Source organism: Canis lupus, chromosome 26, assembly GCF_048164855.1.
Source record: "Canis lupus baileyi chromosome 26, mCanLup2.hap1, whole genome shotgun sequence".
NCBI lineage: Eukaryota > Metazoa > Chordata > Mammalia > Carnivora > Canidae > Canis > Canis lupus.
This window is the reverse complement of record NC_132863.1, coordinates 7,718,150-7,746,058: the sequence shown is the minus strand read 5'-3', so window position 1 is coordinate 7,746,058 and position 27,909 is coordinate 7,718,150. Positions and strand designations below refer to the sequence as shown.

Genomic DNA, 27,909 nt, shown 5'->3' with positions numbered 1-27,909 from the left:
GCCTTTGGCCCGGGGCGTGATCCTGGAGACCCAGGATCGAATCCCATGTCGGGCTCCCGGTGCATGGAGCCTGCTTCTCCCTCTGCCTATGTCTCTGCCTCTCTCTCTCTCTGTGTGTGTGACTATCATAAATAAATAAAAATTAAAAAAAAATAAAAAATAAAATCCTAGATCCTGACGTAACTTAGCAAATAAACCATTTTCAGACACAGGGATGTGAAGTTACCAAATAGATATCACTAAGCCAGGGGTAAGACATAACTGGTAGTGGTGGTTTGGTACATTGTATGGAGAAGGACCAAGAGGAAGTGCCTGGCTTCAGCATGGCTGATTATCAATTGTCCACACAATAGCAGGGCAGTAAGCAATAGATGTGTCACTTGCCTTCTCTCTGCAGCTAGTAGGTACTAAATTAATCTTTGATGGATTGATTCAGGCACAAAAATATAACCAACACAATAGTTCCCACTTGCACCCTGCCACATCCCATTTCCTGAACTCAAACACAACCTCCCCAAGAAAGTCTTCCTGTGGAATATGCCGTAAGAATATTCTTTAAATACACAAATGAGAAAAAAAAAAAAAAAACAGAGATGACTTCTATTTTAAATATTTCCATCTGCAAACTTGTTCTTGAAAGTTTAATTTGAAACTGGCTAAAATCCTCTAACTAGGACTAATCAGGGCTTACTGCAATATAATTCTTCATTGTTAGTGGTGAATATTCCCAAGTGTCCAATTGCCTGAGATACAGTTGAGTCAGGCACATATGATTCTGGCCTGTTCCGAAGCCACAGACACAAGACACAGGACCCACTCTGACCTATAAATGGGGCTTTTCCCAATTATCAAGTCATGCTTGAAGATCCTCATCTGCCATGGTTTGTTTACAAAGACTGGATGGTACCAGTTCAAATCATGGTCTCTCAAACCATAATTACTATTGTCAACACTTATGGAAAGAAGGTGGCTCAAGGTTCAAGCCCATAGCACTAGGAGGATCTGTGGTCCAAAAGGTTGGGTCTGTCCTGGAGATAATTCCTTCTTGGCACAAGGAGAAGTTGAATATAGCACCTTCCCGTAAGTGTAGGATATGTTTATTAAAATTCCCTCTGGGTGAAATATTTGCCTAGTATTTTCTTCAGTATAATGTGCGGCTCAGGACAGGAGGAAGGAAAGGAGAATGAGTAGGGGAATATCGAAAGTAATATTATCATGGGTTAATAATTGTTAAAGCCTAGGATGAGTACATGAGATTTCACTTTACTTTTGTATATCTCTGATTTTTCCCACAGTAAGAAGTACATTTAAAAAGCATAGGGCATAATTTAGTTGGATATTTATGAAACTATCAGTGTTGGTGTGCAGGCTTCTGAGGAGCTTGCAAAATGTCCTATGAGTGGAGACAGATGCCCAAATCACCACAATGCTAAGCACAGCCAGTGCTAAAATAACACAAGGAAAGCTAACACCTATTGAGTGGTTGCTATGTTAAGGCACTGTTTTAAGTGCTTTGCATGTATCCATTCAATTAATTCTCATAATAACCCTTTGAAATAGCTATTATCAGGATTGTATCCATTTTGAAAATGGAGGTACAGAAAGGCTAAGTAACTTGTGTAAGGTCACACAGCTAATAAGTGGCAGAGACAGGATTTGACACCAGTGAGGGGGTCATTGCATGAATTGCCTCATAACAAAGATGCCTTGGAGAGCATGGAGAAATGAAAAAGTATCCCTGGCTGGAGAAGCTGAGAGAGGCTTCCCTGAAGAGATGGCATTTGGTCTAGGATTTGAATGAAGGGTAACTGCTGGAGTTAAGGGGTATATTTAGGTGAAGGAGAGGAGGCAGGAGGTGCAGACATGTTTAGGAGGTAGCCTGGACACCTGGTCTGGGAGTTAGACTCTAGGTCAGGGGCAGAATTCTAAGAAGGCTTCAAGGAAGAGGTGTGCATGAAAGGTTTATCCAGGTCACTAGGAGAAAGGAAGAGAGATTTTTGTGATTGGGTCAGAAACTGGACCCAAGGCATAGATGAGGACTTTTCTCCCATTTCACCCAAGGAACGTTGTTACCCGGAGGCTCTGCGAGTCTTGAGCCCAGCACCTGCCTTTGGCAGGAGCTGTGCTTACTGCCAATCCAGCATGAGCCTCTGGCCACCTGTGTTGCCTCCAAGGCATGCCAGTTTCTTCAGGTGTTCTCCTCTGGGCATGGGTAACAAATCCGACATTCATCTCTGCCCAGCAGACTGAAGACTCTTGAGAAATGCTAGTTTCAGCACACTCTGAAACTCCGGTAAAGGGCTGATGGATGTTGACCAGCAAAGAGCTTGCTGCTGTTGGTGGAATAACCACACTGGTGGCCTCACAGGCAGCTTAGAACTGGGCAGGAAAATGCAGTGGCTCTCCATCATGGGCTTCACATTGCTATGGGAAATAGAAAATAAAATGCCCTGCAAGGGGCACTCTCCAGCAAGCAAGGAAAGTGTTCTCCTGGTTGGGAAACCAACTTTAATAGCCGAGTGTCTCTTCTGGGCTCTCTTCATGCTTAAAAAATGAGCCTATCATCCCCTCAGTACTTCTTTGTTAACTTGTTTTCCTGCAAGTGCACTTTTTTTCAAGAACATATGCAAAACTCCCAGCCAAGGACTGTCTATGAAAGCAAACTTCATGCATATGCAGAACTGCTTTTAGGGGATATGTATATTAGAATTTCTTGCCTTGTGCTTAATTTGATTTTTTTAGGATTATTCCTTTTAAGCAGAGCAAGTGGGTTTATTCTACTGTGAACCATTTAATAATTATATGCAATATCTGAGCTCCAGGGATATATTTGAAACACAGTCGAGAAATTTGTAAAGGAAGTATACTTTCCTCCTAGCTTGCAATCAGAGAAATACAAACTTCCAAGCAAGACAATAATATATTAGTAGTGGTAACCTAATTTGCAAAAAAGTAGAAAATAATCCACATTTAGTGAACATCAATAATATGCAAAACAGATATAACCAATTTCCTGTGTAGTATCAGGATCTAGCATTACATGTTTTTCCTTGCTGGCATTCAATACATATTGATTGGCTGGTTGATGGATGGGTAGCATACCTTCTCAGCCATGCCAACATGTTGAGTGGCCTTGACACCTGTCCATTTTAGAGTAGCCTGCTTCTTCCAAGTTTTGCAGCCCACGCTTTGTCAATAATCTCCCAGCCTTGCTAGGTTTTAGGTCAATGTTTGGTGATGCATCGCAGATCTGTATTCCATTACTGTGCTGCTGTCCATAAAAATCCCTCTTGCATAGCATTTCTTTGACAAGCGTTCACCACTGAAATGTCATCCCTGCCATCGGCAGAATTTATGGAGCATCACAACGGTGTCGCACGCTTTCTCTCATAAGCCCTAAAGAGTAAGAGATTCTGGATTAGAGGCAATTCCTGACCACAAAGAGTTTACTATAAATCCAAGAAGGGAGAAACATTTATTGCTCAAGTAACCAAAATGGGGGTGAGGGGAGGAAGGAAGATAAACAGATGCCAAGAAACATGGATCTCTGCATGACCTCATTTGATTGATAGTATTAGTTAAACCTTCAAATAAGAAAGATTTTCAGTGGTTAACTTTTTTTCTTATTAAAAGTCATATTTCATCTTGAAGAACGCTATGTGACAGGCCAAAAAGGAACCTGTGAGAAAAACGGCCATTTCTGGTTGGATATTTGCACGTTGATGGAAACTGATACTTTACCCTGGTGACACCTAATGGTTTAGAAATAGACGAACATCTTTCCCTCCTGTCTTTATGAACTAATTCTGAAATCACCTCCTGGCTAATCAAATTCAAACTGTTTTCAAATACCTAATCTAACTTTTTCTTTCATGTGAGCTTTGAGACAACCTTCTAAGTCAATATTAGCTCAAATACTGCAGCTTGCAATCAACTGTCTCTCTACCCAAACTGGAGTACAGTGAAATCCAACATAGTTTAATTTTGTGAGCTGTTGTGAGCTATTGGTGAAATACCACACAGTTGCTTTTTAAAAAGATTTCTGGGGCAGCCCCGGTGGCGCAGCGGTTTAGCGCCTGCCTTCGGCCCAGGGTGTGATCCTGGAGACCTGGGGTTGAGTCCCACGTCAGGCTCCCTGCATGGAGCCTGCTTCTCCCTCTGTGTCTCTACCTCTCTCTCTTTCTCTCTCTCTCTCTCTCTCTCTCTCTCTCTCTGTGTCTCTATGAATAAATAAATTTAAAAAAATAAAAATAAATAAAAATAAATAAAAATAAAAAGATTTCTGGTCCCCTACCTGGATTAGACAAGTCTTTATTATTTAAATTTATCCCCCTCAGCTAAAAGAAATAGACATAACACAGATGTAGGGATTATGGAGAGAATTATATAGACTGTAAAAGAAATCTCTGTAAATTGGTATAGTCATTTCTAGCTTGGAAACTAATGTTATGCATGCTATACGGGGGGGAGGGTTATGGGCCTCAGGTGGCAATAATTCTTTCCTTAAGGGAGAAAATACAGCAGATTATAATGGACAAATGTAGTGTTGGGTTGTTTGGAATAGATTAAGAGATCCCCGAATACTTTTCCCCATCTGTAAAATGGGCCTGAAACTCCATCTAGAAGGTTTGTATGAGGGACTAGAGACACACATACAGAGTACTTGGTTCAGAGCATGACACATGGTAGGCATTCCCTAAATGGTGGCAAATATAATTGTGAAATTCAATGAAGCGTTGTCTCAGGAGCTAAGACAAAGGTTCTAAGTTTATGCCAAACAAGTCAATGGATGACCTCACCCATCTTTCTCAGGCCATTCTATCTCTTATCTGAGCCTTTGACAGAAACTAGAAAGCAGTACTTCAAGGTTGAACTTTCTGGCCAAAGTCTGGTGCCTGTGTTTCTGCACTGTTGATTGAAAGAGCAGTTATTTCCGAAGATAGCTTAAATGCATGAAACAAGGTTGATCTGCTGGGAAGATTGAAGAGCCTAGCATCTGGTGTCAGAAAGATGGAAAGCCTCTTCACTTCTCCAGAAAGTACTGGATGCTTACCAGAAGACTTGGAGTTTTCCCCAGAAGCAGCTGTACATGCTCACCTATGCAAACCTTTGGGCTTACCCCTGCAGATAGCACTGAACATGAGCCAGGAAACATAACTGATCTCTGCATTTCAGTTCTAATCTATCTAACATTAAAGTATCTTTCTTCGAAGACATGGCTGAAAAGACTGTAGCTAGCTTCTATAGAGCTCTGTTTGTGTAAGAATCTGTAGACCTAGGGAGACTGGAATCTAAAGCCTCATGTCCGTGAACCTGGCCAAGTTGCCCACTATCTTGCTGAATGAATCCACTTATCTTCACTATCTCTGTGAATCCAGAGCCCTAAAACACTATAGCCTTGTGGGATATAGAACTAAGGAGTCCATTAAAACAGCCATGGGATCAATAACTAGGAAAGGAGCTCAAAAGAAGAGAAAGAAAAGGAAAAAACCCCTCCAACTCAAAATTAGCCTACAAACTAACATTCCAAAATATCTAAAAAAAAAAAAAAATCAAACACAATTTAAAAATCAAGACATGAATTTATACCAGGTGAAATTAATTTTATGGAGAGTCTTTTTTTTTTTTAAGATTTTATTTACTCATGAAAGACACAGAGGAGAGAGAGATACAGAGACACAGGCAGAGGGAGAAGCAGGCTGCATGCAGGGAGCCTGATGTAGGACTTGATCCCGGGACTCTAGGATCATGCCCCTGGGCCAAATGCAGGCGCTAAACCACTGAGCCACCCAGGGATTCCCGGGAGTCTTTTTTTTTATTAGTTTCAGAGGTAGAATTTAGTGATTCATCAGTTGCATATAACATCCAGTGTTCATAACCTCAAGTGCACTCCTTAATGCCCATCATCCAATTATCCCTTCCTCCACAACTCCCCTCAAGCAAATGTTTGTTTCCTCGAGGTCAGCATCTTTTATGGTTTGAGAGCCTTGAAAAGGACATTAAAGTAAGTTATGTTTAGTTTGCTTAGAGGGGTAAGTGCATGGATAACATCCATTTAAAAAGAAAAATAAATGATAGGGAAACAGGCAAAACTCATGAATATAAGAAGGAACCAATTGCAATTGAGAAATGTAGACTTTGGAATGAAATCCCAAAGAATGTGATAAAAATCTAGCCTGGGTTCAGTTGAAGAGATAATTATTGAATTGAAGATAGCACTGTTTATTAAAAACCTACAGCAAACATTCTTCTTTTTTTGTGGGGGAAAAGTGTAATTGACATACAATGCCACATTAATTCCAGCAGTACAACATAGTGATTCATACATTAAGCTGTGCTCACCATGACAAGGGCAGTCACTATCCATTATAATGAAACATCATTACAATATTATTGACTATATTCCCCATGCTGCACCTTTCATAACCTTGATTTATCCATTCTATAAGTAATCCCCTTTTAATCCCCCTCTTAATCCCTTTCACCTTAATCCCTTTTCCCATCCCCTTCCCCTCTGGTAACCACCAGTTTACAAAACATTATTCTTAATGCTGAAACTTTGATGGCATTCTTTTTAATGCTGGGTGAAATAAGAATGCTGCCTATCATCTCTTTTATTTGATACTATGCCGCATCTCATAGCCAATGAAATAATTATAAATCTAAGAAAAGATACATGAGAATATCAAGGAGAAAATTATAAAATTTAGAAAAGACATAAAAGAAGTCCTGAATGAATGGAGTTGCCTCCTAAATTCATGGATGGGAAGATGGAAAAATATAAAGATATCAAGTTAATCTGTTAATTCAATACAATTTCAACTAAAGTCTCAGTACTATTTTTCCGTGAAACTAGACCAATGATCCCAAAATTGATATGGAATCACAAAGGGCCAAGAATACAATAAGACAAAGAAGGAGGAGGAAGAGAATGAGTATGAAGAAAAAATAAAAGAGAAGGTAAAGATGAACCACAATAGCAAGGTGAGGAAATTTTGCCTGCCAAATATCAAAACAGTATAAAACCATAATAATCATGAGAGAGAAGGATGAGCATAGGGAAAGAAAACGAAGACCGAAGAAACAGAATAGAAAACCCAGAAGTAGATTCCCATATAAAAGAATTTTAATAAATGACCAAGATGGCAATAAAAACAATAAAACAGGGATAATGTAAGGTTATTCAATAAATGGTGTTAGTTATTCATAGGGAGAAAATAGGTTTCTTTCTTTCTTTTTCTTTTTTTTTCTTTTTTTGAAAATAGGTTACCACCTCACACACTGAGCATAAATAAATTCTAGGAGAATTATGACCTAAATGTACATTCATCTTTTAGAATTAAAATTAAGAGAGCATCTTTATGATCCTGGGCTAAGGATGGATTTCTTAAACAAGACACTTAACCACAAGGAAAAGGATAAGATTGAGAAAACTAAGTTAAAATTAAACTTTGGTTCAAAATCACAATAAAGTTAAAAGACAAGCCACAGACTAGGAGATACATACAAGGTGTATAAGCAAAAAGAGTTAGTATCCAAAATATATAAAGAACAGCTACAAATCCATGAAAAAAGATAACTCAATAGAAAAAAAATGGACTAAGGTTATATGCAGTTAATTAACAGAACGCCTGAGCTTACTCATGTATGAAAAGATGCCCAACATTCCTAGCAATGAAGAAGTTGCAAAACAGGGGATTCCCTGGATGGCTCAGTGGTTTGGTGCCTGCCTTTGGCCCAGGGCATGGCCCTGGAGTCTCGGATCGAGTCCCGCGTCGGGCTCCCTACATGGAGCCTGCTTCTCCCTCTGCCTGTGTCTCTGCCCCTCTCTCTCTCTCTCTCTCTCTCTCTCTGAATGAATAAATAAATAAAATAAAAATCTTTAAAAAAAAAAAAAGAAGTTGCAAAATGAAACAATGAGATACATTTCACAGCATTTGGATCAGCACAAATGGTCAAGTTTGACAATATTAAAGTTGGCACTCTCCCACTCAGCAAGAGATAATATATATCCAAAAAGCCTGTTTTCACCCTTACATACACACCCCAGAGAAACTGTCACACATGTGCACAAAGTAATAATGTACAAAATGTTTCTTTTCAAATTATTTGTAATAGCAAGCAAATTGCAAACAACCTACATGCCAATCACTAGGAGTATGATGAGTAAACCACAGCATACTTATAAATGAACTACTGCACAACACCACATCACAGCACTAAAAATGAATGCACCAGAAGTTATGAATGAACCTCAGAAATTCAAGTGAAAAACACAAATTTAAAAGAGATTATATACTGTGAAACATTTATATAGAACTTGAAAACGAGCAAGTAGTGGCATATATGCTTATGTATATCTGATTATAAAGTAATTGTATTAAAAAAATGCACATACATTCCAAGCATCAGCTTAGTAGAGTGGTCGCTTCTGAGGAAGCAAAGAGAGATATGGCCTCAGGGAGGGCTTTGATTGTATTGGTAAAGAGTTATTCCCTTAAAATTTTTTTTCCCTTAAAAATTTTTATGCCAATATAAAATGCATGGAATGTACACTTGTTTAAAGATTCCTGTGGTCATGTGAATATGCAGGATGCCTAGACTAGTAATGCATAGAAATACACACTTTGCTTTGCTCAGGAAGGTGAGGATTAGGCCGGAGATCATAACTGTACTACATATTTGCCCTGCCATTTAGTTTTGTATGACCAGAGTCTCCATGACAATAAGGGTATATGTTCTTCATTCTACCTATCCTTTTCTTCCCTCAAGGGTTAATTTTCTTCAAGACATATGCTTTAAAGTTTAAAGCTATATGGTCTATAATAGAATGAAAGTAGGCACATGGTCAAAAGAGATTTAATTTACCCTCATGGGTAAAATGATGGTATCTTAAGAGGATATTATATCACCAAGTCTTCCTGACCCTATGCTCTAAATGTCTCTTGAATCAATTTCCTATATTCTCTGCACACTGCTGCTGCCCTAGTTTTCCCTCTTACCATCACAGCAATGGCTTTGTCTCCTGCTCTCCCTGAAAACCAACTACCATTTTGTTAATTATATTATGTGTGATAATGGCTTTGTGGTTATTTAGGATACTCTCATTCTTTTAGAGATATATAAGCAGTTTTGGGAAAAAAAATCTGTATTTTTCTTTAAGTTGATTTGCAAAAAAAGCTTAATCAAATATGGCATAGTATTATTTGTACATATATGCACAGAACTAAGGAATAAAAACAACCAGATGTCTATCAGTAGATGATCTATTCGATAAACTACAGTATACTCACAAAAAAAATCTAAAGTATGGGAAACATTTGGCTTTGAAAGAGTTGGGTGGTGGCCATATGAGATTCATCGTGTTATTCATTGAATTTGTTGGTATTTTTAAAATAATAATAATAATAATAATAATAAACTGAGCCAAAATAGAAATATCAAAATGTCAGCCAGGCCCAGTGCTGTTAACAGAAACTTTTCTACACACCAGCCAAAGAGTGTGCATTAAATCTGCCAATGCCCAAAGGCCCTCTCACCCACCAAACAACCCTGAGAACTAGGGACAGAATAAGAGATCAAACAAGACAGACTTTTTTTTCTATTCTTCAAGGCTGGTCTTGTCCGATGTTCATCACCCCCACATCCTTGTTGTCACCCAAACATCTCTTTGGTATTGATGGCACCCTTCAAATTCACTTATTTCACTTACTATTTGAATTTCTTCTTCTAGAGACAATCTCGAGCAGCTACTAACATGAACCATTCAATAAGAATAAAATTAAAGTGCGCTAGTTCAGGTTATGCCAGCAGCTGTAACAAATACTTCCCCAAATCTTAGTGGCTTAACACAATAAAACTAATTTATCATTTGCCTACCAGCTCCTCCGTGTATTCCTCGTGGAATGGCTCCCCTCCAAGGGGTGATCCAGGGATGTGGGCATCTTCCATCTGTAATACTCGTTTCTAGAGTTACCATGCTTGTCCACAAGCTGCAAGAGGGGAAAGAGCACAGATAAGCAGTCATGAGCAGTTTTTATGCCCTGAAGCAGCATACATCCCATGTGCCCACATTGCATTAGCATCATTCAGTCACATGGCTGCATGCCAGTGCAAGAGAGCCTGAGAAAAGGAGCTAACCTGGATCCCAGGAAGAAGAGAAAATGAGCTTGGTGATCAGTTAGCATTTTCTGCCACCAACAAAAATCATGTTGCAAAGTAACAGACAATGTTGTACCAGAAAACTTGGAGTAATGGTACTAATAAATGAGTGAGCTAAAAACCAGTGAAAACTGGTTAAGTTACTTTTTGTAGTAGTCAGGGTCCTCCAGAGAAATAGAACCAGTAGGATATGTATACAGAAAGAGATTTATTATAGAGAATTGGCTCATGCAATGATGGAGGCTGGCAAGTCCAAAATCTGTAGGGTGGGTTGGCAAGCTGGAGACCCAGGACAGCCAGTGTTCCAGGTCAAGTCCAAAGGCAGTCTGCTGAAGAATTCTCTCTTTGCCAGGAAGGCCACTCTTTTTGTTCTGTTTAGGCCTTCAACTGATTGGATGAGGCCCACCCATATTATAGGGGACAATCTGCTTTACTCAAAGTCAACCAATCTTCTCCAAAACACTGACACAGAAACACCCAGAATAATGTTTGACCAAATATCTGAGCACCCCTTGGCCCTGCCAAGTTGACACATAAAATTGACCATCATGCTTGTTATCTGCAGCTTTCTGTTAGCCAGGAATAGATGATAGTCAAGGGGCATGGGTAAGAGCAGGGGTTTGGAAGCAGCAGCCTTGAGTCCGATTTCTGGTTCTGCCTCCTGAGTGAAAAGTGGCCCCTTATCCATATGCCTCAGACTCCTCTCCTTTATAAAGGGGGCACTGATAGTTCATATGAGGAGTAAATATAAAAACGTGTGTACCTCTCTCAGCACAGTGCCCAGCCTGTGGTAGGTATAAATAAATGAGAGTTGTTGCATTTGCCTACAGTCAGTATATCCTATAGTTTGCCTTGAATGGAGTACATATAGTACATGCTTTTGGCTAGAATGGGCCAGAGGGATGACCGAATCACTCTAGTGAAAGGCCAACAAAGTCAAAAGAAGGGGCGTGCCTGGACTGTCTCTCTGGAGATCTCCAGGGTCGAGGCAGTGCCTCAGGTGCTTACTTAGACACCTCCATGGCCACTGCAGCTGACTGAGGAAGCCCCAGTACAATCATCATCATAGTCCAGATTTGAAGCCCAGTCCCGCATGAGTTAACCATGGATTGTCCCTCTTGCCTTGTTTGTCCACTGTATGTATGAGTTACCCATTACCAAATAATGTCACATAACAAATCATCCCAAAATTTAGTATCTTAAAACAGTATGCACTGAGTATTGCTCACAGATCTGTAGGCCAATTGGGCAGTTGTGCTGATCTGGACCTGGCTCAGGTTGGGACTGGGCTCACCCATGCATCCGTGGTCAGTTGGCAAACTGGCTAGGGACTGACTGGTTTAGGATGACCTCTCTCACATGTCTGGAGGGCAGTGGGCTGCCAGCCAGGGTACCAGGGGTAATGGGCTGCTTGGCTTTCACCATTCAATAAACTTGCCTAGGCTTGTCCACATGGCACCTAGGCAGGATGTCAAGAGAGGAGAAGCTGCAAGTCCTCTGGAGGGGTAAGCTCCTCATTTCCACCACCTTCTTTTGGCCACAGCACATCACATGTCCAGCCAGATTCAAGAGAGGAGAGAAATGTACTTCACCTCTTCATGGAAGGAGCAAGAAAATCACATTGCCAAGGACATGGCCCCGGGAGGGTCAGGGGTTGGGGCCATTTTGGCAATGCAACACGTCTGTGACTCCTGCCGCTTGCTTCCCTCCCACTGACCTTAGTTAAAAGGAGGCTGGTTGAGCAACTGACATTTGTTCCTCACCCCCTATAGCTCTACATCTGACAGTCTTAGGTTTTATTCTAGAGGCAGGAGAGAGCTATTGAACATTTTTTTAAAAGATTTTATTTATTCAGGAGAGACAGAGAGAGAGAGAGAGAGAGAGAGAGGCAGAGGGAGAAGCAGGCTCCATGCAGGGAGCCTGACTCGGAACTCAATCCTGGATTCCGGGATCATGACCTGAGCCAAAGGCAAACGCTTAACAACTGAGCCACCCAGGCACCGCACTACTGAATATTCTTAAGAAAGCAAGGAGGCCAAATGAAAATGGATTTGGAAAAAGAGTTTCCTGACATTCAAGGAGCAGGCACATTTGTCTGAAACAGTCAGGAAGGTAGGAGAGAGGGAAAGGTATTCGAGGCTATGAAAACAGAGCCTATGAAGGCCCAGGGGTGTGTGTGGAAAGACCTGGTATCCTGAACAATGATGGGGTAGCCACTCATTGTTTATAATTAATCAGTGTTGCCTTAGCAATAAAATGTTTCTTCCCACATGTTACTCTGGATAGCCCACAACATTTGCCTTCCCAATTAAAGGCCAAAATTCAGAAGCATTCAGCACCTTTAATTTGCCCAAGCCAGTTGACTCGCATGCATCCTCTGGCCTTTGGTGAGCAGTTTGCAAGCATTGCTGGGAGTGTAGTGGGGTAGTTCAGTAACTGAGTGTTGGTCTCAGATCTGGCCCAGCCACCTTCTCACTGTGCGCCTTTGGGCCAGCACCTCCTGAGATTCAACTCTGACATCTGTAAAATGGGGCGGTACCTTCTCATAACCCTCCTGAGAGGATGAAAGGGGGTGAGGCGAGAAAGGCATTGAGCTTACTATCTGGTGGTGCAGAACTGCCAAGGATGTGGCAGATAGATATTCATTTTCCCATCTCCTTTATCACCTAGACCAGGGCTCCACTTGTCATGCAGCCTCCATCAGTACATCCGTGTTCTTCTCAGGTGCTGGCCAAAGTATTGACTCTCCCAGGCCAGGCTTACTTGCATATTTCAGGTCTTGGAGAGATTTTGACAGGGCAGATTATTAAATAATAAGGAAATTAGTGCTCAGCCAAATTAGACAGGGCATTGATTTTTTAAATCTTTTATTTAAATATTTATTTGTTCAGCATGAACCAGACAGCATGCAAGCCAGCCAAATTTAATCAATATCCATTAAAGTTCCATTTTAAAATATATGCATACATACATGTAGAGTAAATGTGTATTTTACATCTGCTACGTACTTTATGTAAGTATATATTTAAATATATAGTATATGGATTATATAGAATGTATAAGTATATATTACCTATAACTTTATAAGTACATAACTATACACTGAAATAAGTACATCAGAAGTATATCTATGAATCAAGATAAATATATAAAGCGTATATATTTCATTATATGTACATACACACACATACATAAATACACCTACACACGTGTGTGTGCTTCTGTGCTGTTTTTCAGAACTTATTTGGCCCTTCCTTCAGCATCTGGAATAAGGCAGGCTGTGAAAGCCAGATCCATGGTAGACTCTCCCATCAAGTTAAGCCATAACTGAGCACCTTCTCAAAAATCTCGAATGTAATCCATAGAAAACTTAAAGACAAGTAGATAGAAAACTTTATTTTCACAGATATTTTACTATAAGGGCCGTCTCTGCAGTAACCATGAGGTTTACTTGGACCCAATGTATACATTTGTCCAAAGGGGATTTGGAGCCCATGAGATATATAGCTTTTTTAGAGGCAGGATTTACTTCTGCTCATATCAAAGGAAAAAATAATAATATTTCTTTTCTCCCCTCCCCCATCCTTGGGTGTGGATTTTTTTAAGAGCCCGTGCGATCAATTGCTTTGGTTGCCCCAAGAGGAGGTTGCAAAGAGTACACTAGACAGTGATGCAGAAGTTTAATCTCCTAGGGCCATACAGCCAATAAGCCCCTCCACCCTACGTTTCCTTATGTATGCCATAGTTGGAATAGCGGTGGAAAAGTCAACCCTCACCACCCATCTCTTCGGCAGGCTGTGCTGACACTATTCCCGCACGCTGAGTAATGTGATCCATTATCCTTTAGATAATGCTTCCTGGACTGTTAGAATAGACTTTTGGGGATTGGGGCCAGTTGTTTCAAATGACTTGTACCATCAGAACCTCCCATATCGTGAATGCTGTTTAGGGTTAAAGCACAGCATTCTGATTGACTCAGAGTTTATACTTGTTTCAGTTCTCTACTGTGACTTAACAAACTACCCCAAAACATAGAGCCCTAAGAAAGAACAAACATTTGGGCACAGACTGTAAGCTGGGTAGGGACAGCCTGTCTCTCTCCACCTGCCACTTACTGGAGTGATCTAGGTAGGTCAGGAGGAGGATGGTTCACCCCTCACATGTCGAGGAGCCTCACTGGAGATGGAAATTCCAGTCTCTCTCTCCCCACATGGTCTTGTCCATTTGAGGTTACCCCAAACTCTCCTACGTGCCCAGTAGAGGCGAGCAGAGCTGCCTGCTCTCTTAAGAAATGATACAATAATCTTTCCACTGCATTCTATGGGTCAAAGCAAGTCACCAAGCCAGCTCAATTCAAGAAGAGAGGAAATGTGCACAGGAAGGATAGAAGTGTTTAGAATCCTTTGGTTGAAGGCAGGAGAGAGCAAACAAAAGGGAGAAAATTAATGGTGTCTGTTGCAGATAACAGTCTAGAAGTCTTGCTCAGAATCCTAAGGCTGGGAAAACCTTGGAAAGATTATTGAATAAATGCCCAGGGTTCTTAATCTGGTCAGCCTCAAAAGTTCTTTGAACCCCTTGAAACTGCATGCAAAATGTTGCCAGTGTATGTTTTCTTATTCCTGGGGGAAGGGAGGAATCCACAGCATCCCATATGCCCTTGAAAGAGGCTATATTCCAAAAAAGGTAAGTAACCATTATTCCAGAACTGAAAGGCAGCATTGCATGCCTGTGTAGAGAACCAGGCTTGAAAATAATCAGTAGCTCACAATTCTAGTGCTTAAAAAAAAAAAAAATTCAGAAGTGCTCTAACCAGCACAAACCTGTCATAACGTACTCGGTTTTCACTGGAAACCTCTAAGTGTATTTTCTGCAGGAGATACTAAAAACTTTAAAAATCAAACTTCAAGGGTGAAAATGCTCTGAGAAGCTTCTTTATTGTAGAAACAAGTCAAGGTGAAGACGACAGCTAGGAGAGGCTGAAGAAAGGAGATACACAGGAAGTGTGTGTGGGCCTTGCGCTTGAGGTCGTTCTGGAATGTTGGTGAGGTCCAGAGTCAATTGCCAAGAAAGAACTCTTGAGAGGTCTTTGGTGCAAAAATGGGATTTTATTTATTTATTTTAAAAATATATTTTATTTATTTATTCATGAGAGACACACAGAGAGAGGCAGAGACATAGGCAGAGGGAGAAGCAGGGTCCCTGTGGGGAGCCCGATGCGGGACTCCATCGGAAGACCCCTAGATCAAGACGTGAAATGAAGGCAGACGCTCAACCACTGAGCCACCCAGATGCCCCGCAAAATGGGATTTTATTAAAGCTTGGAGACAGGACCCGTGGGCAGAAAAGTGCTGGATTACAAGCCTGAGAACTGACTGATTATAAATTTGGGAGTTGGGGAGGTTTTCAAAAGGACTTTCACATGCAAAAGAGGACCTAAAAGGTACTGGAAGTCTTGCCACCGTCAAGCTCAAGTTGTTTTTCCCTCTAGCAAAACATTAACTTTAAGATAGTTGGGAGTTTCCTGGAGGGAGGTTATACTCTGCCTGCCTCAAGTACCGGTCAGTGGGCTGCAGGTTGTAGGACATTTAGTTTTACCTGCATTTCCTTTTGCCTTTGTTTTTCACCGCACTGTGGAGGGAAGGGTGATATTAGGGCTCCAGGAAATCCAATCTAGGGGTCTCTGGGAGTTAGGCTACCGATAAGAACGCTTTTTCATGTAAATCACTAAGCCTTTTGTAAACTGAGGGAGACTCAGGTCCTGCCGACTGGGATTTCCCAGAGTTAACCATTTGATTTTTTCTTCTTTTAGCTTCTGGGCAGCCTGGAGTGCGTGAGGAAGGTCGCACACATCCCACCTGGGAGGGGGGGTGGGTTGCGGAGTGTCAGCTTGTGCTTTGCCCTCAGCTTGCCTTCTGCTCCCCCCTCGTGCCCACTGGGGCTAGCTAGATCAGTGAGAAGAACCAAACTGCTTCCAGTTGACACAATTTAAGGAACCTCCGTGAAAGTCCTGACGCCCTGTCAAACTTGCGTTTGTTTTTCTCCGCAGCCACGGGACCCGATGTGCAGGGGAGGTTTCTGCCGCAGCCAACAACAATATCTGTGGGGTCGGAGTGGCATACAACTCCAAGGTCGCAGGTAAGCTGTCCCTGCCAAACAGCAGGTGCCGTGCGCCAGGAGGCCTGACACTCTGGTCTCCAGCCTGGCAGGGGCCTGGCAAAAATTCCCGCTGGAGCAGCAGAGCTGGGACTAGTAGATTTAGCACGAGGGGGAAAAAATCTATCTGGCAAGATCAAACAGATTTTTTTTTAAATTCGAGAGTGATATAAATACAGAAAACTGCATAGGTCAGGAGCTCAGTGAATTTTCACAAACTGGCCACATCCATGTAAACCATCAAGAAACACAAAAAACGTTACCAGCACCCCAAAGCCTTCCCCACGTCCAGTTAATGCCCATATACACCAGAATAAGCACGGTCCTGATTTCCAACAACAAATAGTGGTAATTACCAGCTTTTAAATTTTAATATGAATGGAATTGTGCTGACTGTACCCTTTTGTGTTATTATCAGTAACGTTTTAATGAGACTCAAATAAAGATTATAGAATATAAAAAGATGTGTACAAATTATTGTAAACATAATTCAGAACTCTTTAAAAAAAAGGTTTTTTTTTCTTTTTTCTTTTTTTACACTGTGCATCTCCTCTCTAAGGAAATTTATTCTACCTAAAACCTTTGTATGAAGTTCCACAGGAAGGATATTTAACAATTTCACCTTTACCCGGAGCTTTAGAAATGAGGGTGGCAGATAACTAGAAATTTAGAAACCAACATCCCCCTCTCCAAAAAAGAGCGGGAGAGAGAATGAGAGGGGTTCCTAAGCTGTCAACAACATGCTGAAGAGTGGAGTGGCTCCTGGCACAGTCCAAGTTTTGCATTAAATTGGATCTTAATTTATTCAAAGCTGAGTCACTCAAACTTGTTTTTCTTTTTTTACAACTGTCTTGATATTTTTTCCCTAGCAATTTAATGGAACCATAAACACACTTTGTGCTGACACTTGCATTTCTAGGACCTAAATAAAGCTAGAGCCACCTATACAAACCTACCCCCAACCTCTTTCAACACTTTTCGCTGGGAGGCTTACCTCAGCTCAGTGCCGAATTTCACAAAAGAACACATCTGGAGAGTCTGCAATGCAAATAGGAGAAGCGTTGCCCTTTGGGTTTCTGCTCTCTTTACTTTGTGTGCATTTAAAATGCTGGCATTAAAGTGTCAGAAGCCATTATGAGCTCCGGGGAAAGAATAACTCCCAGTTAATAATTTATAATCCAGGCTCGGACCTTGGGTGGTATCTGAGGTGAGGTAGCTTTTCCATTCACAGGGTAAATTGGAAGCAAATGAAATTTCATTTTTTTTAAGATTTTATTTATTTATTCACGATAGACCTAGAGAGAGAGAGAGACAGAGGCAGAGACCCAGGCAGAGGGAGAAGCAGGCTCCATGCCAGGAGCCTGACGTGGGACTTGATCCCGGGGCCCCAGGATCATGCCCCGGGCCAAAGGCAAGCACCAAACCTCTGAGCCACCCAGGGATCCGCAAATGAAATTTCAAACCTGGATTTCCCATTCACAGTGATTGTCTTCAAAATAATTTGGATCTCAAAGTATAGTTTCAAAATGCCTTTGGAGCTGGAAGTAACTGGGTTTCTTTTTAACAAGGGATTTTTTTTGCGGGGGGAGGGGGGGATGTGGGGGGTGGCGGTGTACAAGGGATTCTTAGAACTACTGCCTTGCAAAATTGAGTTAGGCTCAGCTCAAGGCATTAGGAGGGTTTACTGGTTTACTTTCTCCATCTGCCTTCTATCTTTTTCTTTATTGTTGCACTTTGAAAACATCTGAGCAGCTCATCAAATGTACCTAACTTTCCTGTTCTTTTCATTTGAACTCCCTAAAACAGAACCGTGAGACAAGGATTTGAGTGTGTTAAGCTAAGAAATGAGAGAGCCAGATTATTTTGCCAGCAAAATGGGTTTATTCAGGACAACAGAGAATTATAATTCAGGACATTGCAAGCTGACAAAACCACAGGCAAGTCCCACAAAGCTGAGGAATGTTCTTTTGGAGGAAGTTGAGAGGCCTTGCTTTGAAGGAAAGTCCAGTGGAGAAAAGCGGGAGCTCAGGGTGATGGTGTTTCTCCTTGGCTGGTCTGCAGAGGTAGTGGATTTCTTGCGGGAGATGCGAAGTCCATCTTCTCCAGCTGGGGCCAGAAATTATTGATCCTTTCCTGTTGACGACGCTACTGAGATCTGTAAGGGACAGGTCTTCCTGTAACTGCTAGTGAGTGATGGGGCTCCCCCTTCTGGACTCCCGATTCCATTTTAGTGAAGTTTCCCTTCATAATTTTGACGGGAGCAAGGAGTTTCTTTGGGAGGGAAAGAGGAAGAAAGACGGCGAAGGGAGGGAAGCCAGCAAAGGTGTGCAGAGGAGCTGGTTGCTCGCGTGCACAGGCTGGGCTCGGAGGGACCGTGGGGACACCCCTCAGGTGACGACGCTGGGGCGTGGATCCGCCAACCCCATCCCCCATCCTGGACCTCAGCACCCCGTCCAGCCTGGCGCTCACCGGGCTGGAGCAGAAATCCCAGGCGCACGGAGGGCGCACCCCAGGCAAAGGCACCCGCACAGGGCAGCGGGGCCAGGCAGGTGCGGCCCAAGAACTCGGCCTCACCTGCGGACTGACTCCCAGTCCCAGAGGCAAGTGGGTGCGGCCCGGTCACTCAAAGGCGTGACCTGGCGGGAGCCCGGGTCTCGCCGCAGCGCCCTGGGGTTCCCGAAACTGCCCAGCGCCGCTGGGAGGCCTGCCCCGCCCCACGAAGCCTCCGCGCGCAGGAGCCCCCTTCGCCGCCGCCGCAGCCCGCTGTGCGCCCCCGTGGGCCCCGCTGGGGCGCCCGCAGAGGAGTGGTGCCCGCCGTCCTGCGCCCGCAGCGTGGTGCCCGCAGAGGAGTGATGCCCGCAGCGTGGTGCCCGCAGCGTGATGCCCTCAGCGCGGTGCCCCCCCCCCCCCGTCCTGCGCCCGCTGGCTCGTCCCGCGACCCCCGGGCCTCCCCGGAGCAGCGCAAGGAGTTCCCCGGGAGGAAGCTCTAGACTGTCAACCGGGAGTTACAAGGAAAGCGGAATTTCAGCCTCGTGGATCTTACACTTTGAAGGGAAAGGGTTTGTTCCTTCCGGCTGCAATCCCAAAAGTTGTCTGGTTTTTAGGACTAAAGGAGCCGCGCGCTCCCAGAGAACGTCCTTTGGCGGTGTCTGCGCTGGGGTGTCTCGGGCGCCACCTGGTGGCCGGGGGAGATCATTGCTGATCCCTGGTGTTCGGTTACAGGTCGAGGCGCCAGAGCTCTCCCTGCATCCCGGGCCTCTCTTCAGCCTGTCCTCAAAAAGGGACTGAGGGAAGGTGCTGTGGAATTTTAGTCCAGGAATAGGAAAGTGGAGAGAAGATGATTAAATGAATCCTATGAAGGGAGAGAAGGAAAGTGTCCTACAGCATCTCTTCATCTGCCTGTTAGCCTGTTGGGTTTCTCTTTGATTCGTAAACTTTGCTCATTTTTCCACTAGGCTTCCTTTCTCTTTCTGACTTGCACACCTTCTTGGTATGTCCTAGATCTTGGCTCCTGGTCAGTTACAAACGGCGCAAATACCTTCCCCCCAAACTTTCACATGAGGCCATTAGTCCACCTGGATTCCGCCTATGCGTGTTGTCGTGCTGGTTGGGGACCCAGTTTTATTTTTCTCCAAAGGTGAACCAGTGTCCCTGATAGCATCTGTTCAGTCATCCATCCTGTTCCTTCCATTTGTGGTGCCACCTTCCTCGTATAGTAAGTTCCTGTACATACGTGGTTAGTCCCTGGGTAAATATAATTTAGATAAAACTGCCTAGTAAGTATAAATTAGGAAGCTGTAGCCACACTTCTACCGCTGGGCCTTTGAATCTGCTCTTCCCTCTACCCAGAATACCTTCCCATAGGCTTTACCTGGCCACTGTCTTGAGCCTGTACTTCTCTGGTTCCCCACTGCTTCCTACAACATCACCTCCCAGACTAGCTTCCTCATCCTCGCTTGATAAGGCGTGTGCAGTTTTCTCTTCCCAGCACTAACTGGGAAGACATGACCTGTCAGTTATTGCCCATATTCTTGCGCATGTTGATTTGATCAATATCTTTCTCCTCAGGCAGATGAGTCTCCATGAGGACAGGGGCCATGTCTGTTTTCTCTGACCTCAGCACCTAGAACACCTCAGCACCTAGATCTGGTGCACAGCAGATGCTTGAAGCCTATTTGCTGAGTGCCAGAAAGCAAGGAAGGAATCAAGACAAGGAAGGGTCAGTGATCAGCAAGAGATTAATCATTAAATGAGAGAACGGATGGATGAATGGGGTTGTGAGATTAAGGGCATAAGGATTATAGGACCCAAAGCTGATAGAATTACTGTCAGGAAGCAAAAGCATGTTCTCCTGGCACCATCCCACCTTTGCTACTCTATCTCAATCAAATTAGTTCCAAGGAGACCTGGGCCTTCTCACACCCTCTTACCACTTCCCTCCTTTCCAGTGGCACCATGGTGATGTCCTAAGTTCCAGCACCAACAGGAGAGCTGCCCTAGGGCCCATCAGTAAGGAGAAATAAGGGACTCCTTTGCCCCTACACCCTTGGCTGCTCCAGGCTACCGAGCACTACGACCATGCATCCACCATGTATCTTTCAGGTGTTGTTTGTCTACATAAATAGAGTGTGTAAATCTCCAGGGGCACATCTTTTCCACTTATTCATCAGAATCTTAAAATCTTTGGCCCCAAAGATCCTTTATTTTTTTAAATTTAAACTCAGTTAATTAACATATAATGTATTAGTAGTTTCAGAGGTAGAGTTCAGAGATTCATTAATCTTGTATAACACCCAGTGCTCATTATATTGCATACCCTCCTTAATGTCCATCATCCAATTACCCTGTCCCCTCAATTCCCTTCCCTCTAGCAACCCTCAGTTTATTTCACATGAGTAAGAGTCTCTTATAGTTTGTCTCCCTCTCTGATTTTGTCTTGTTTTATTTTTCCTTCCCTTCTCATGATCTTCTGTTTTGTTTCTTAAATTCCACATATGATTGAGATCATATGATAATTGTCTTTCTCTGATTGACTTATTTCACTTAGCATGATACCCTCTAGTTCCATCCACATCGCTGCAAATGGCAAAATTTCATTCTTTTTGATGGCTGAGTAATATCCCATTGTGTATATACACCACATCTTCTTTATCCATTTATCTATCAATGGACATCTGGGCTCTTTCCATAGTTTGACTATTGTGGACATGGCTGCTATAAACATTGGGGTGCAGGTGCCTCTTTGGATCACCATGTTTGTATCCTTTGGGTAAATACTGGGTAGTGCAATTGCTGGGTTATAGGGTAGCTCTATTTTCAACCCCACAGATCTGTTAGCCCAAATACCCACTGATACTTGCGTAAGGATAGCAACAAAATACTATTAATAATAATAATAGTAAATAACACATACTCTTCCAGTGTGTCAAGCACAATGCAAAACTCTTTACTCAACCCTTTATGCAATCTTACCATGCACTTATATATATATATATATATATATATATATATATATATTATATAAACAACATATATATTATATATTAGCGTCCCTCTTTTTTTTTTTTTTTTAGATTTTATTTATTTATTCATGAGACACAGAGAGAGAGAGAGAGGCAGAGACACAGGCAGAGGGAGAAGGAGGCTCCATGCAGGGAGCCCAATGCGGGACTGGATCCCGGGTCCCCAGGATCAGGCCCTGGGCTGAAGGCGGCGCTAAACCGCTGAGCCACCCGGGCTGCCCATTGGCGTCCCTCTTTTACAGAGAACAAAAGTTGAGTCCCCATAGCTTGTAAGCTGTAGAATAATTTTGCAGCCAGCACAACCTGGGCCAGAAATTCTACCCTTAGTCCCCACCCTAAAATGCTTGAACAACTTCTCTTTTCCTCCCCTTCTGCTATAACCTGGATCCAACCTGGAGCTGCATACTTCCAGTGATGAGGAACTCACTCCCTTCCAACATTGTTCCACCTTTTGAGATTTGTGACTGAGAAATTTCCTCCTTAAAACGAGGTCTCTCTTTGATTCCTGTTGCCCGTTTTCATGTATATGATTGTTACTACCTCTTCTCGATAATACATGCCAGGGAAATCTTAGTGCTGTCTTGAAGCTTTAATAACTTCAAAAATACATACATTTGAAGGTTCAATTATTTCCATTTCCTCATCCACTTACTTTTATGAATTTTGAAGAAAGAGATGCATTTTAGGTTTTTGACTTTGAAAATGCCTTTATTCGGAAACTATTTAAGAAAATAACCTAATTCTTTACTTCTTTTTGATTTTTATTTTTTTTTTATTTTTTTTTTGAATTTTTTTTTTATTTTAATTTATTTTTTTATTGGTGTTCAATTTACTAACATACAGAATAACACCCAGTGCCCGTCACCCATTCACTCCCACCCCCCGCCCTCCTCCCCTTCTACCACCCCTAGTTCGTTTCCCAGAGTTAGCAGTCTTTATGTTCTGTCTCCCTTTCTGATATTTCCCACACATTTCTTCTCCCTTCCCTTATTTTCCCTTTCACTATTATTTATATTCCCCAAATGAATGAGAACATATAATGTTTGTCCTTCTCTGACTGACTTACTTCACTCAGCATAATACCCTCCAGTTCCATCCACGTTGAAGCAAATGGTGGGTATTTGTCATTTCTAATAGCTGAGTAATATTCCATTGTATACATAAACCACATCTTCTTTATCCATTCATCTTTTGTTGGACACCGAGGCTCCTTCCACAGTTTGGCTATCGTGGCCATTGCTGCTAGAAACATCGGGGTGCAGGTGTCCCGGCGTTTCATTGCATTTGTATCTTTGGGGTAAATCCCCAACAGTGCAATTGCTGGGTCGTAGGGCAGGTCTATTTTTAACTGTTTGAGGAACCTCCACACAGTTTTCCAGAGTGGCTGCACCAGTTCACATTCCCACCAACAGTGTAAGAGGGTTCCCTTTTCTCCGCATCCTCTCCAACATTTGTTGTTTCCTGCCTTGTTAATTTTCCCCATTCTCACTGGTGTGAGGTGGTATCTCATTGTAGTTTTCATTTGTATTTCCCTGATGGCAAGTGATGCAGAGCATTTTCTCATATGCATGTTGGCCATGTCTATGTCTTCCTCTGTGAGATTTCTGTTCATGTCTTTTGCCCATTTCATGATTGGATTGTTTGTTTCTTTGGTGTTGAGTTTAATAAGTTCTTTATAGATCTTGGAAACTAGCCCTTTATCTGATATGTCATTTGCAAATATCTTCTCCCATTCTGTAGGTTGTCTTTGAGTTTTGTTGACTGTATCCTTTGCTGTGCAAAAGCTTCTTATCTTGATGAAGTCCCAACAGTTCATTTTTGCTTTTGTTTCTTTTGCCTTCGTGGATGTATCTTGCAAGAAGTTACTATGGCCGAGTTCAAAAAGGGTGTTGCCTGTGTTCTTCTCTAGGATTTTGATGGAATCTTGTCTCACATTTAGATCTTTCATCCATTTTGAGTTTATCTTTGTGTATGGTGAAAGAGAGTGGTCTAGTTTCATTCTTCTGCATGTGGATGTCCAATTTTCCCAGCACCATTTATTGAAGAGACTGTCTTTCTTCCAATGGATAGTCTTTCCTCCTTTATCGAATATTAGTTGCCCATAAAGTTCAGGGTCCACTTCTGGATTCTCTATTCTGTTCCACTGATCTATGTGTCTGTTTTTGTGCCAGTACCACACTGTCTTGATGACCACAGCTTTGTAGTACAACCTGAAATCTGGCATTGTGATGCCCCCAGATATGGTTTTCTTTTTTAAAATTCCCCTGGCTATTCGGGGTCTTTTCTGATTCCACACAAATCTTAAAATAATTTGTTCTAACTCTCTGAAGAAAGTCCATGGTATTTTGATAGGGATTGCATTAAACGTGTATATTGCCCTGGGTAACATTGACATTTTCACAATATTAATTCTGCCAATCCATGAGCATGGAATATTTTTCCATCTCTTTGTGTCTTCCTCAATTTCTTTCAGAAGTGTTCTATAGTTTTGAGGGTATAGATCCTTTACATCTTTGGTGAGGTTTATTCCTAGGTATCTTATGCTTTTGGGTGCAATTGTAAATGGGATTGACTCCTTAATTTCTCTTTCTTCAGTCTCATTGTTAGTGTATAGAAATGCCACTGACTTCTGGGCATTGATTTTGTATCCTGCCACGCTACCGAATTGCTGTATGAGTTCTAGCAATCTTGGGGTGGAGACTTTTGGGTTTTCTATGTACAGTATCATGTCATCGGCGAAGAGGGAGAGTTTGACTTCTTCTTTGCCAATTTGAATGCCTTTAATGTCTTTTTGTTGTCTGATTGCTGAGGCTAGGACTTCCAGTACTATGTTGAATAGCAGTGGTGAGAGTGGACATCCCTGTCTTGTTCCTGATCTTAGGGGAAAGGCTCCCAGTGCTTCCCCATTGAGAATGATATTTGCTGTGGGCTTTTCGTAGATGGCTTTTAAGATGTCGAGGAATGTTCCCTCTATCCCTACACTCTGAAGAGTTTTGATCAGGAATGGATGCTGTATTTTGTCAAATGCTTTCTCTGCATCCAATGAGAGGATCATATGGTTCTTGGTTTTTCTCTTGCTGATATGATGAATCACATTGATTGTTTTACGGGTGTTGAACCAGCCTTGTGTCCCAGGGATAAATCCTACTTGGTCATGGTGAATAATTTTCTTAATGTACTGTTGGATCCTATTGGCCAGTATCTTGTTGAGAATTTTTGCATCCATGTTCATCAGGGATATTGGTCTGTAATTCTCCTTTTTGGCGGGGTCTTTGTCTGGCTTTGGAATTAAGGTGATGCTGGCTTCATAGAACGAATTTGGAAGTACTCCATCTCTTTCTATCTTTCCAAACAGCTTTAGGAGAATAGGTATGATTTCTTCTTTAAACGTTTGATAAAATTCTCCTGGGAAGCCATCTGGCCCTGGACTCTTGTGTCTTGGGAGGTTTTTGATGACTGCTTCAATTTCCTCCCTGGTTATTGGCCTGTTCAGGTTTTCTATTTCTTCCTGTTCCAGTTTTGGTAGTTTGTGGCTTTCCAGGAATGCGTCCATTTCTTCTAGATTGCCTAATTTATTGGCGTATAGCTGTTCATAATATGTTTTTAAAATCGTTTGTATTTCCTTGGTGTTGGTAGTGATCTCTCCTTTCTCATTCATGATTTTATTAATTTGAGTCTTCTCTCTCTTCTTTTTAATAAGGCTGGCTAATGGTTTATCTATCTTATTAATTCTTTCAAAGAACCAACTCCTGGTTCTGTTGATCTGTTCCACAGTTCTTCTGGTCTCGATTTCGTTGAGTTCTGCTCGAATCTTTATTAACTCCCTTCTTCTCTTGGGTGTAGGATCTATTTGCTGTTTTTTCTCTAGCTCCTTTATGTGTAAGGTTAGCTTTTGTATTTGAGTTCTTTCCAGTTTTTGAATGGATGCTTGTATTGCGATGTATTTCCCCCTTAGGACTGCTTTTGCTGCATCCCAAAGATTTTGAACGGTTGTATCTTCATTCTCATTAGTTTCCATGAATCTTTTTAATTCTTCCTTAATTTCCTGGTTGACCCTTTTATCTTTTAGCAGGATGGTCCTTAACCTCCATGTGTTTGAGGTCCTTCCAAACTTCTTGTTGTGATTTAGTTCTAATTTCAAGGCATTATGGTCCGAGAATATGCAGGGGACAATCCCAATCTTTTGGTATCGGTTCAGACCCGATTTGTGACCCAATATGTGGTCTATTCTGGAGAAAGTTCCATGTGCGCTTGAGAAGAATGTGTATTCGGTTGAGTTTGGATGTAAAGTTCTGTAGATATCTGTGAAATCCATCTGGTCCAGTGTATCATTTAAAGCTCTAGTTTCTTTGGAGATGTTTTGCTTAGAAGACCTATCGAGTATAGAAAGAGCTAGATTGAAGTCACCAAGTATAAGTGTATTATTATCTAAGTATTTCTTCACTTTGGTTAATAATTGATTTATATATTTGGCAGCTCCCACATTCGGAGCATATATATTGAGGATTGTTAAGTCCTCTTGTTGAATAGATCCTTTAAGTATGATATAGTGTCCCTCTTCATCTCTCACTACAGTCTTTGGGGTAAATTTTAGTTTATCTGATATAAGGATGGCTACCCCTGCTTTCTTTTGAGGACCATTCGAATGGTAAATGGTTCTCCAACCTTTTATTTTCAGGCTGTAGGTGTCCTTCTGTCTAAAATGAGTCTCTTGTAGACAGCAAATAGATGGGTCCTGCTTTTTTATCCAGTCTGAAACCCTGCGCCTTTTGATGGGGTCATTAAGCCCGTTCACATTCAGAGTTACTATTGAGAGATATGAGTTTAGTGTCATCATGATATCTATTCAGTCTTTGTTTTTGTGGACTGTTCCACTGAACTTCTTCTTAAAGGGGAATTTTAAGAGTCCCCCTTAAAATTTCTTGCAGAGCTGGTTTGGAGGTCACATATTCTTTTAGTTGCTGCCTGTCTTGGAAGCTCTTTATCTCTCCTTCCATTTTGAATGAGAGCCTTGCTGGATAAAGTATTCTTGGTTGCATGTTCTTCTCCTTTAGGACCCTGAATATATCCTGCCAGCCCTTTCTGGCCTGCCAGGTCTCTGTGGAGAGGTCTGCTGTTACCCTAATGCTCCTGCCCATAAAGGTCAGGGATTTCTTGTCTCTTGCTGCTTTAAGGATCTTCTCCTTATCTTTGGAATTTGCAAGCTTCACAATTAAATGTCGAGGTGTTGAACGGTTTTTATTGATTTTAGGGGGGGATCTCTCTATTTCCTGGATCTGAATGCCTGTTTCCCTTCCCAGATTAGGAAAGTTTTCAGCTAGAATTTGTTCAAATACATATTCTGGCCCTCTGTCCCATTCGGCGCCCTCGGGAACTCCAATTAAACGTAGGTTTTTCTTCCTCAGGCTGTCGTTTATTTCCCTTAATCTATCTTCATGGTCTTTTAGTTGTTTGTCTCTTTTTTCCTCAGTTTCCCTCTTTGCTATCAACTTGTCTTCTATGTCACTCACTCGTTCTTCCACCTCGTTAACCCTCGTCGTTAGGACTTCTAGTTTGGATTGCATCTCATTCAATTGATTTTTAATTTCTGCCTGATTAGCTCTAAATTCTGCAGTCATGAAGTCTCTTGAGTCCTTTATACTTTTTTCTAGAGCCACCAGTAGCTGTATAATAGTGCTTCTGAATTGGCTTTCTGACATTGAATTGTAATCCAGATTTTGTAACTCTGTGGGAGAGAGGACTGTTTCTGATTCTTTCTTTTGAGGTGAGGTTTTCCTTCTAGTCATTTTGCTCAGTGCAGAGTGGCCAAAAGCAAATTGTATTGGGAAAAAGAGAAAAAGAGAGGAGAGAAAGAAGGAAAGAAAAGAGAAAGAGAAAAAAAAAGGGAAGAAAAGAAAAAAAAACGAGAAAAAAAAAAAAGAAGAAAAAGAGAAAGAAAAAGAAAGGAGAAAAAAAGGGGGTGGGGGAAGGAAACAAATCAAAAAGCAAAACAAAACAAAAACAAAAACAAACAAACAAACAAAAAGAACCACAGGGGAGTATCTTCTGATTCTGTGTTCTTTAAGTCCCTTGG

The 27,909-nt window shown here is 41.9% G+C and overlaps 1 protein-coding gene and 2 long non-coding RNA genes across 3 annotated transcripts in view; 1 reads left to right on the top strand and 2 right to left on the bottom strand.

Annotated features, from left to right (window-relative positions):
- Positions 1 to 27,909, top strand: part of PCSK2 (proprotein convertase subtilisin/kexin type 2) — a 255,897-nt gene that overhangs the window by 182,693 nt on the left and 45,295 nt on the right. The window contains exon 7 of the mRNA XM_072799985.1: positions 16,208 to 16,296. Coding sequence (XP_072656086.1) covers positions 16,208 to 16,296 — 89 coding nt within the window. The remainder of the gene's footprint in view (positions 1 to 16,207; positions 16,297 to 27,909) is intronic.
- Positions 122 to 17,473, bottom strand: LOC140618035 (uncharacterized). Its single transcript, XR_012018177.1, has 3 exons — positions 17,309 to 17,473; positions 9,880 to 9,992; positions 122 to 3,396 (listed from the first exon to the last, which is right to left on the bottom strand). It is a non-coding gene; the product is annotated as an uncharacterized lncRNA (long non-coding RNA).
- On the bottom strand, positions 18,173 to 19,506 carry LOC140617835 (uncharacterized). The gene is made up of 2 exons (XR_012017977.1): positions 19,358 to 19,506; positions 18,173 to 18,469 (listed from the first exon to the last, which is right to left on the bottom strand). It is a non-coding gene; the product is annotated as an uncharacterized lncRNA (long non-coding RNA).